This window comes from Aplidium turbinatum, chromosome 15, assembly GCF_918807975.1.
Source record: "Aplidium turbinatum chromosome 15, kaAplTurb1.1, whole genome shotgun sequence".
NCBI lineage: Eukaryota > Metazoa > Chordata > Ascidiacea > Aplousobranchia > Polyclinidae > Aplidium > Aplidium turbinatum.
The window spans coordinates 17,995,193-18,006,397 of NC_137486.1; the positions used below are offsets into that span (position 1 = coordinate 17,995,193).

The 11,205-nt window shown below is 34.8% G+C and overlaps 1 protein-coding gene across 1 annotated transcript; it reads right to left on the reverse strand.

Moving 5' to 3' along the window:
• Positions 1-1,590: 1,590 nt before the first annotated feature.
• On the reverse strand, positions 1,591-10,972 carry LOC145784523 (TBC1 domain family member 5-like). The gene is made up of 14 exons (XM_082596359.1): positions 10,668-10,972; positions 9,454-9,618; positions 9,260-9,327; positions 8,624-8,815; positions 8,388-8,438; positions 7,364-7,475; positions 6,836-6,969; positions 6,397-6,539; positions 5,857-5,963; positions 4,895-4,995; positions 4,488-4,540; positions 4,257-4,345; positions 3,437-3,664; positions 1,591-2,671 (listed from the first exon to the last, which is right to left on the reverse strand). The coding sequence occupies exons 1-14, from the start codon at positions 10,953-10,955 to the stop codon at positions 2,594-2,596; spliced, it is 1,809 nt and encodes a 602-aa protein (XP_082452485.1). The 5' UTR covers positions 10,956-10,972; the 3' UTR covers positions 1,591-2,593.
• Positions 10,973-11,205: the final 233 nt, after the last annotated feature.

Genomic DNA, 11,205 nt, shown 5'->3' on the forward strand with positions numbered 1-11,205 from the left:
TAAACTTTGTCAGGGTCTTCTTTAACTCTTAGCCAATGCTTGCATGTCAACTATATACCAAAAGCAGTATTTTGTACATCGCTGAGTTCATTTATTCAGCAAAACAGATTTTTCTTGCCTTTTTTTCTGCAAAAACTTTAATAACTTTATCAAAGTTAACTTGTCTGGCTAACTTTGATTCTATGCTGAGCCTTGCCAGATTGACTAAACGCTCTTCACCTGTTGTTGATCTTAAATAATTTTTGATCAGCTTTAGTTTACACAAACTTACCATCTTGCTTTGGGTTTTTAATTAGTGGTTTGTGTCGTGCATATCATGTGAATTGTCACACACAATTTGTGTTTGCCAGTTGTTGATGGTGCTGTTGAAAGGTGTCGCTTGTACAGCTTTAATGTAAAATTTTCAAACTTAGTTATTTATCTTAGATGTAGCCTATAATTATTCCAAATGAGGACACTATGTGGTGTCGAAAACGTTGGATTTAGTAGTTTTTTATTGTTTTTTTTTTGTGTTTAATAAATAATGTTAAATCCGTTAACGTTACTGAGTGTCATATGTATCTCGTACAACAACTCAAGTTCTCTACCAATGCTCAAACACAACATCAGGTCAAAACATAATCAAATTAATCATCTGACCAATAACCTTTCTTCATTAACTTTTGCTCCTGTCCGGGGGGGGGGGCATAGCGTAGCAAAAGCAAGGTTGAGATTGCCTAACCCGCCAGATTTTTTTTTAAAAGCCCAGGTGTTTTGGGTTTTTTAAAAGGAAGTGGCTATATTTTCACAATCAGGTGTTGCCAGAGTTAGGATTAAAATTAGGAAGGGTTAAGGTAAGGGTTAGAGTTAGGAATAAGATTAGGGTTTAGATCTTCCCAGGACTAAAAAAAATTTCAAAAATACAAGTTTTTGTTTTCAACAGCTTGAAACTTTTCTCAAATTAGAGCAGAATTCCTTATCTGGCAACACTATTCAGGCTATTATTACACTATATAGTGTAAATATAGCCACAGCCTTTTTAAAAACTATTTAAAAAAGGAAGTTTCACGCTTATTTTACTTTAAAATGAATTTAAGAGTTGTAGCAGGAGCCAGAGTCAATACTTTCGGAGCTGGAGCGGAGCCAAAGTAAAAAAAAGTGGCTTCATTCACCTCTGCTAAGCATGTGGTGAATAACTAACTAACTTTTATGATTTAATTTAGGGTGCTTTTAACAGAACATTTTTAACGTAAAGCATTAAATCACCACTTTGGGTCCCTAATTTGCGCACAATTCACTTAGTTACCTTTCCGGGCCCTCTTGCTACATTACGGGCCCCCCCTAGGACTAAATAATAACAACTTTTATGCTTGAATTTAGTCGTTTAGGATGGTTTTAACCAAACATTTTTGCGCGTAAACTATAAAATCACAATTCCGGGCCCCCAACAATCACAGGTCTGGGCTCTCAAGAGTACGCCGTACCCTCCGTACCCCCCTCTCATAGGCCCTGCTCCTACTCTCCATCTCGTTCTGTCCACCGCATCTTCTTTCTTCAGTCCGACTTTGTCTGCCTCATTCTTCGCCTGTTCATTTTGGACGTGTGTTGATTTAGTGTTGGATTTTTATTGGGAACAAAAAACAGCGAAAAATAAACCAGCACACACACACACAGTGTTAAATGAAATAATGAAAAAAAAGCTTACGATTACTATAGGATTACGATAACATAGAATACTACTAGGCCTACAAAAATTTTACTGGCAAGAAAGTATTCTTTTTTATGAGTGTGTTTTGCTAGAAAAGCTTGCAGATGGCTGAACTTCTATGAAATCGTTTTGAACAATATTTTTTTGTAATAATGACATCAGGTTCATATAATTACGTTTTAATCTTCAAAGTAGCTAGATATGTGGCTATGTTTCGTTGAATATTTTGATATGTTTTCTAACTTTTAGCCATTTGGTTGCAGCTTTGTCTAACAAAATGGGCAAATCAACACTTGATGAACTTTCATATAATAAACTTCGCAAATCATGTCATAGGTGAGAACGAGAAAACATATCGAATAAAAGATAAAGTTATACTGTAGGTTGGAATGAAAAAGCTACAACTCGCAACTCCTGTTAGTGCAGTGATTACGTAATCAGATCTGCAATTAAATTCTGAAGATAAAATAGGTTTTTAAATAAATTTGTGGTATTTTACCTGTGAACAAAGCATAGTTAGATAAGATGAACATGTGGATGCCACCTTGCCAAGTTTATACTCATTTATTTTGGTTTCTAGTTGATAAATAATAGCACATAGATCAACTCTATTTGAGTAAGGACCTTCTGATGATCCCCCTTTTAGGGTGAAACAGGCTGTAAAGGTTTTAGAGAGTAGTAACTATATTTGATGTAATAGCACAAGAAATATGATAACACGAGATGGTACAAACTGCAATGGAATGATGAAATCTATAAGCACAAGATTAAAGGCAATAACAAAACAAGAGTCATGAGAATATGATTTTCTGAACTAATGCTTCCCCACCGGTCAACCAGGTTAGAAAAGGAAGAGAAAAAGGCAAACGAGTGAACCTTATTCTCCTTGCCAAACCAACAGCGCCATCATTCTGTGATGTTTGGAGCTGTTTCTTGTAATTTAACTTGCGCCATACTCAGTGATCCATTCAATATGTCGCGCACCTAAAACGACCAAACGCGATCAAATGTTAAGCGTTTCTGGTTTGGAATGAGCTTTGTTTTCGATTAAGCTTTTCAGACGATTCTGTGTTGTTAAATAAACATGCTGTAGCAGGCTAGTAAAACGAACATTGTAATTAAACAGCAAAGATTGTCGTGCACATATTCAGCAATGTATCTGATTTACTTGACAAGGTTCTTTCAAAGGAGAAGTTTTCACGAAATATCGGTCTTCCAATGATCGCGGCTATGTTAAAACGTGAAATGCTACCTAATCCATAGGCGCGACGTCATATTACGTCATAATACTACAGACAATACAATACGTAAAAATTTAACTTTTAAAACACCAATTTGTGTTCAATATCGCAAACAGTTTGTATGTATAATTGTATATACTGTAGCCTAATACCAAAAACAGTCGAAAGTGCAAAGTCATAGTTTTTGAAAAAATAAACAAATTTTACTAAACATCAACTGGTTGTAGGCCTACTGCACTTCTAATTTCATGCAATAAAAGGAGATTGAGATAGGATAGCTTTAAAAAAACGCAAAACAAGGAAAAATTCAATTTTTGAAATATTTGGGCTTAAGACAATGTTTGCTATCAATGACGAAATTATGTTCCAGCATTACAATAGACGTTGTTGATAAATAAATCAAAGCATCGGTAACTGTGTCGTTTGTAGTTTCAAAAGATTGTGTTAAAGACTGAAATTGTGGAAAGGACAGCGCAGTATAACAACAACAAAAAATATTCCAACTGACCTGTATCAGACCGATTATGGCCAAATGCGTTTCTTCATTGTGTTTCACTGATGACTCTTTGTGTGTGGCGTCCAGAGTCGCTTCAGCTTGATCAGAAAGATCCTTTTTTCCATGAGGAAGCAATAAGTTGATGGTTGCATTCAGCCTGGCGGAACAGAAGCGACGCTGTTCTTGTAACTCTGTGATCTGTTTCTTCAAAGCCATCGCTTCGTGCCATAACATTTCTTTCTGAAAAACAAAAAAAATGATGCAACTTGAAAAAAAAAGTTTTGATTGAGAAACCTGGGGGTCTTAAATGTTTAACTTCATGTCCAATTGCCCTCGGTAAGTATCGAACAGATGTCGATGTCTTTTGAGCGTCGAATAGGCATTCTCAACACTCAGTCAAGCAGCCGACCAACAAGAGAAGGCAATAAAAATTACTTGATGCGGTTAGTCTTCAGCGTGTGCGGCAAAACCAAACTTTCAAAACACTACTGGTAGTCCTGGAAAGATTGTGGAAATAGTTATCGTTTTTGAACCTCTACGCTGGCAGTTCTTAGTCACTATAATAAGCATGACAAAATGAAATTGCTTAAATTTCAAAACGAAATTCTTCACTGAGACACTTCCTTGAAACAAAAAGACCTTCGCTTCGAATAACAATTAAAGTAAAGCCAAATATTATTGCATTTTTTTTTCATTGGTCACGTGATGAATTGCTACTTGGCTCTATACCTTTCTGTCCACTTTATATAAAATTAACTACCAAGCACTTGTCTGATACAATAAAAGTGTAATATTTTAAAACTTTTGTATGCTCAGCCGTTTGCTACCGCACCTTTAGTTTCTTTTTATCTAACTCTGACTGTGAGCGAACTCTTTCAGAGCGAAGCAATTCAGCGCGTTCACCGGACGGCAAAGAGGTGTCTGAAACATGGTAAAAAACATTGATCGATAACCTTGAAGAAATAAATGTAAAGCTTGTAACAATAAAACAAGCAAGCTCAGTTTTATGTTTGCCACACAATAAACTAAAGGTGTTTAATCACAACTCCAAAAAATATCTTACCACTGTCTTTTAGAGCTTTTTCAGATGAAGATGTAAAGGGATTTTTGAATTTTCTAAACAAAAACAGATAAACCGCATTCAGACTGACTTCAGTTCAATTTTATCAAAAATTGCATAAATTTTTTGACCAATCATACCGATGCACCTGAATGGCATTGACGTAAAACTGCCTTTAAACGACAACACTTGCTGCAATATAGCAGGACGGACATGAATTTGTTTATAACATGCTCATATGATTCATTTGTTAAAGCTAAATGCTTTACAAAAACAACTGGTTATGTTTAACCAGACGGTGATAACTTTAGTAACGGACCCAGATAGTGAAACTGGTTTTCGTTACATTTCAGCAGACGTTGACTCCATGTGAAAAAAAAGACCAATTTCGAAAATCTAAATCGACTTACTGTGACATGGTTGAAAAGAAATTGTCTAATTTGAAACTTGGAAATCGTCCATCCTTTTTCGCAGCAGTTTGCGTGCCAATTTCCGAAGTTGCTGCTTTGGCCTAAGATGAAAAATTTTGATTAATAAGCAACTCTCCAACTATTTGAATTAAAATGCATTTACTTTTCCACTTAAACAATAGATACAAATAACCAAACCTAAAGGGCTGGATAGAATTAACTACACTCATCATAACAATGCACTCCCAATCTACCTGTTTGAGGTAGAGGCAAATGGGGAAGTCGTCTCGGGCCCTGCCACAATCAATATGCGAGGCCTCACAGGCTACATTGTGTGTCTTGACCAAGCGTACTGTTTTGATTGTATAATTCTTACGAAATGTTACTATCGGTTACTGTCCTATAGTGACCTTTGATTGCGAAATTCTTATTATGTAATGTATTATATAATAAGAAATTTTCTATACGATTCTGCATCCGCGCAAGACTAGAAGGTTCTCCAACTAGACCGAACAATTTGTCAGGTAGTAGGTTGTTATGACGCCACAAAGATGTTTACGGGTAGTAAAACTTGTTCAGGGCAATGAGTTCTTATGACCTAACATTATCGTACCTTCTGGAAGTTACTGCTCAAAATAAACCTGCAATAAATAGTGGCGTAGTATGCGTAATTGATATATTACTGACATGATTATTGATTGAGACTTGAATTGAAGTTAAAGTAATTCTAAATACGACTAGTAGATGAGAGTTGGTGCTATTAGAAGTTGTGATCCAAATTAGTTAGAGTTGTATGAGAAGCTGTGAGTAAAAAAGAAAACAGCAGCAAAACCGTCGCGACATACTGTAAATTTAATAAACTGACAAATCTAAGTTGAAGCATATTGTGAAAATTTCAACTTTTCCATAATATTTAAAGAGAGCTTTAATTTGTCCAAGTATGAAAGTCGAGTCATAATTACCGCAAGGATTTTCATTTGCCGAGCTTGGTGGATGATATTTTGGACATTTACACTCCGCGGATATTCCATGAGCAACTTCATACACGAACAAGTTTCCGATGCCAGCACTACAAAAAGCCACAAAAGGTCAGTTCAAAAACTCTCAACATCCTTCCAAATACTGAATAAGCGTTTTTATTAAATATAATGCATAAATTATACTGTATATATATATATATATGTTTGTTGAAATGTAAATTCTCGATAAAGTTATAAATTCAAAACAACCGAATTGAAACATTTTAAAACAATTATAGTTCCCTACAAGCGAATGGTCAACAGTAGCATAAACAGACTTAGAGTATAGTGTGTGGTCTACGGGCAAGTTTCATATTCGTTAAGATTAAAGGGCTAGGCTTACTGTACTAACCCTACACTGACAACCAATTCTAATTTCCATTGCAGTGGATCATATATCACAACCGAAATGTAGAATATTGTAGATCACATACTATACTAGCATTCTAGCACTCGACTGCTTTAGCGTTTAATGCAACTCACGGCCATCTCTTATGTTGATCATCATGACAACAAAAACATATTCAACAAGGTCTAGTGTCCGACTATCAGCAAACAATGCATCCCATAACATCAGTAGATCCAATGAACTGAACTCACGAACAAATAACAAACGGAGCCACCGCCTGCAAGTAGACATTCCGGTTATCTGCAAATTTCCAGCGAACAAATCAGTTCTTTTATTAAACAGGAACTGATTTGCAACGCACAAGAAGTCATAGAAAAACACATAGCAGAACAAAAAGTTTAGAAAAATTGCCATCCAAAACGAAAAAAACTATTTTAATTAAAAAAAAGGCAAGTTTTTAGATTTCTTTCACACTTCATTTACTGTAACTTGTCGCTTATGACAAACACACATTGTGTAGGCTACATGCTACTGACCATGCAAAAAAAATAATAACAACATAATTATATATACAATCCATAAACTTGTGGAATGATTTCGAGGCGGTTCAAATGGTGGAATAGTTCGACATCGCAATTGGCAAGAAGATTGTTATGAATGAAATTCAATTTCTTTGTAATGGCTAATGATGGGCTGTGTTTTTTTGTCTGAAAATTGAAACACAAGAAACAGAAATAAAACAAGTGGCGTTCGCTATTTGATACTGGTTGGGCATAAGCAAGCGATAAAACCGCAACAGTCCGAGGGAAATAGGACATAACTACAGTTGACATTAACACACTTGGGTACAAAAAATATTGTAGCATCTCACAACCAATGTACTGTAGAAAGGAGCGTCTTCTCTAGAAATTGACTAGAAAAGACGGCGATCAAGAGTCTGTTGGCATGAATTAACAGTGTGATGCTAATGAGCCCATGATATCTGTGGGTGAAACACGTGTCTATCGGCAATTATTGCTACAATCGACTGCCGAGAAACATCATAAACCCAAGTCATATAACTACACAACCATTTTCAAAATGCATGGTAATGGTACTTACCGGAAAAAATGCTAACAGCTCCTGATTGTCGTCAAAATCTATTTCTTCTTTATTTGGTTCTGACACACAATACCAGTTGCTAGTTGCGTTCATTAGGTGGCAGAAAATCCCACTAAAACATGATTAAAGTAGCTCGATTAGCAAGATGCAAGGTTTTGGTTGTCGGACATAGTGTCTATGCAAAGGGAGCAATTGTGGATAAGGTGCTCATTTTCTAATAATCTCAACAACCATATTGTTGAAAAAACACTCACCTATACCCAGGGTGTAATAAGCAGTTAGTGAAAACCAGGTGGCCGGGAGAAAAGAGCTGGTCAGTGGCCACTACTCTCGTCAGTGCCAAAAGCTTAGTGCGAGAACACCTCTTTGTATCATGCCGAATACTTAAAGATGTCAGTTGTTTTTTGCGCTCGTTTTTTTTTTAAATATATTTTTTTTGGAAAATAAGAGAACTGCTGGCAGATGGCCTCCACATATGTTTCCACACCATTCTGTCTTTAGCTGTTCTCATCCAGGTGATACCAATTTTTTATTCAATATCATCCCGCCATCTTCTTTTCGGTGTCCCACTAGTTCTTTTTGTTAGCACGGGACTACTATATAAAACTAATGTTTCTTTTGCAGTTCTTTGTTATGATAAATGAAAACAACACAAAAAACGTAAAAAAACGTTTTTAACCACACCTACGATACGAGTAGTCGAGTACTTGATATAAACCATGAGAACCAACATACTGTGAAGGGCGACACACGACTTGATTGATGCATTTGTTATTTTTAGTGTAAAGTTTAGTTGTAGGCCTTTTCAAAACAAGGCAACTGAACCAACCATCAAAATGGGCGACTTTTTTACGATATTTTTAAATATAATTATAAAATTATAATATTTCAAAAATATTTTATATTTTAAAAATAAATATTTTTCAAATATATGATACAGTAATAATAAAATTGTCATAATCGTTACAGATTGTCACAAATGCAAGTTCACAAGGAACCGATTACTATTGGAATATCTTCTTACTAAGAATCGTGCTCCATGAATTCTTCTTTCAATACAGTGTGGATGATGTCCCTAAAAGAAAATTAAACCATCTCGTTATCAATCATTTAGGAGAAATTGCAGTGACCACTTATCAGGTATTATATTATATCAAAAGCACATGTACAGAACCACACGAGTCATGAGTGACATATGGTACAGTGTAGGGATTCATGTTTTATCAAACACATCAAGGATCAAGCATATATAATACTTACGGAAGAGTCCCAAGATCTTTTGCATGTGAAGCACTTTCAAGATCAAAGTGACGAACGAATATTATAGGAGCCAGCAGTTCATGCATGCCTTGCTGGTAAGAAATGGATGGATGCTCTTGGGCATAACAGAATAAAAGATCTGTCATCATAGTTTTGATCTCCTCCGAATGAAAAAAGTTGCTATCAGGACTTCTGCAAAAACCGAGCACAATACAAGTTAGCACAGGTGCAGTAGTCAATTGAATTACATATACCACCCAAAAACTATGTTGAAGACCTATACGGGAAATGGGGATAACATTACCTAGAAGCATGTTTATGAAGTGCATATTTGAAAATACAGCAAATACTCAGTGTGAATTGTATACTTATTTTGCAGTGTCTTTTTTCCATCACTTTCAATTCGCAAACTATTCTCAAGTTCTGCTAGAACGAGTGACTGATAATAGCTACTGAAGATATGTGTCAATAATATCTCTTAGCCTTAGCTAAGAAAAACAACCAATAAATGTCAATAATAAATAATCTATTGACCAACATTTAATCCAGCAATTTATTTTTACATACTTAAAGAAAGCTATGTCATATTATCCGACATAAAAGAAAAACAATAAAAAATAAATAAATGCAACTTACGTTCTTTTAACATCTTTCTCAATCATTAACTTTAAATCAGCATTTTTGAAATACTGCAACCAACAACTCTGAAAATATATCAAGATATGGGAATTATAGAATTTCTGTCTGTGACAATTTAATTAATAAAGATATTTTTACATAGATATAAACAGGTGACTCCAATCAAAATTCTTCTTACATTGTTGACTTACATCATCACTTTGGGAAAGAGGATTTTCAAGCTGCACATCTTGCAACTGAGATTTATCGTGTGGATTAAAAATATGCCTTTCTTTGATGGCAATATACTCATCTCGAGATTTAGTTAGTTCTTCCGTCCACTTGTTAGTATCATTTGAAAGACACCCCAGAAAAATCTAAAAGGATACTAGACTTAGAAGTATCGTAATTTCAATGACACAGCCGAATCGGAGCTGGTCATAGGAAGGAATTGACCAAAAAATAGGGTGAAGTGCGAAAATAAAAGAAAACGAAGACTTACTTAGAACTTTTAACTAGAGAAATATTTTGCAGTTTTTGCACTTGGGTTACACGTAGCTGGATAGACGAGAGCTTGTGCGTTTTGCAGCAATAGTTCAATTGTTAATTCAAAGTAAAAACAAGCAAGTTACATTTTAAGTAAAGCTTAGTTTGCTGCAATTTGCACACTTCACCCCATATTTTTTTGATTGGTTTCGTCCTATAATGTATAATGATGTCATCACATTCTTTGAATAACACCATGTACAATGTACAGTACATGGCACCTCTCAGATTTATAATATATATAATATATATATATATAATAAATATAAACCATGTAATGCAAATAGTCAACTGCCTTTTCATCACAATATAAACAATTTTAACATGATTTTGAATATACCGTATATACTTAAGCAAAGGCTATCCAGAATATTCTCAATCAGCAATTGGACACACACTATGCTAATGTAAGCAGTTTGTTACTGGTATATGATAATAAACTATGAATTAATTTCTTTACTAGGGTAGCAAAACCACAAGGCATGGTATAGGCTATATCTAACTAACCTGCAGAAAAAGCCTTTCTGTGTCTTAATAATTATACAGAGCTGAAACTCTATTCAATAGGAGTGGCCTATCCCAGATGACAAATCAGTCAATTTTTACATTGGTTCACTGTTTGCAAATGTTGAATCAATGTAAAAAAATGACTGATTTGCAGTTGTAGGATGTGGGCCTTGGCATGAATTTTATATCAACCTTAAAAAAGAAGAAAGAACATTGGCTTAATTTATTTGCCTTTCCTTCCATTTGATGAATACAGTACCAGTAACTTTAACCACTTAACTAGTACAGTACTCAATTAGGAATATTTCTTGAAAAGACAAAATATTTAAGGAAAATTTGAATGAATTATTGTAATAAGTATAACAGAACCCACCTCCCAACAAACACTTCTAAAACCACATGCTCGAAAGCTTTCTTTTGTTGCTTTTGATTTTAATTTGTTTAATAATTCATCACCACTTTTGTGGCTGTCGAAAAATTCTCTCCATTTTTCAAGGTAATCTTTCATACCATGGGCAGGCTTAAAGGCATTATCATCGACTGACTTAATCTCTTCCAAATTATTTTCAATTTTTAATGTATCCTCAATTTGTTCAGCCGCAAATTCAATTTCTTTTTCTGCATGATTTTCATCTTTATTTTCTTCTGATTTGTGTTCCATAACTAAAATACTTTTACACTTCCCTATCCTAAGCAAAACCTAATTCGACATATACGGTATATAGTCTATATATATATGCGTATCAGTGACCATTTTTAAGGATCTCTGAAAATCGTATTTGTTAACTTTTAAACAATTACTCTATTTTTTATTAGAAAGATATTTTCATAATTAAGTGTGCAATAGTTTATGATGCTGTCCGGCTCAGTGACTTTGTGTTAGTGTGTCCACCTCTGAATCAGTAGGCATG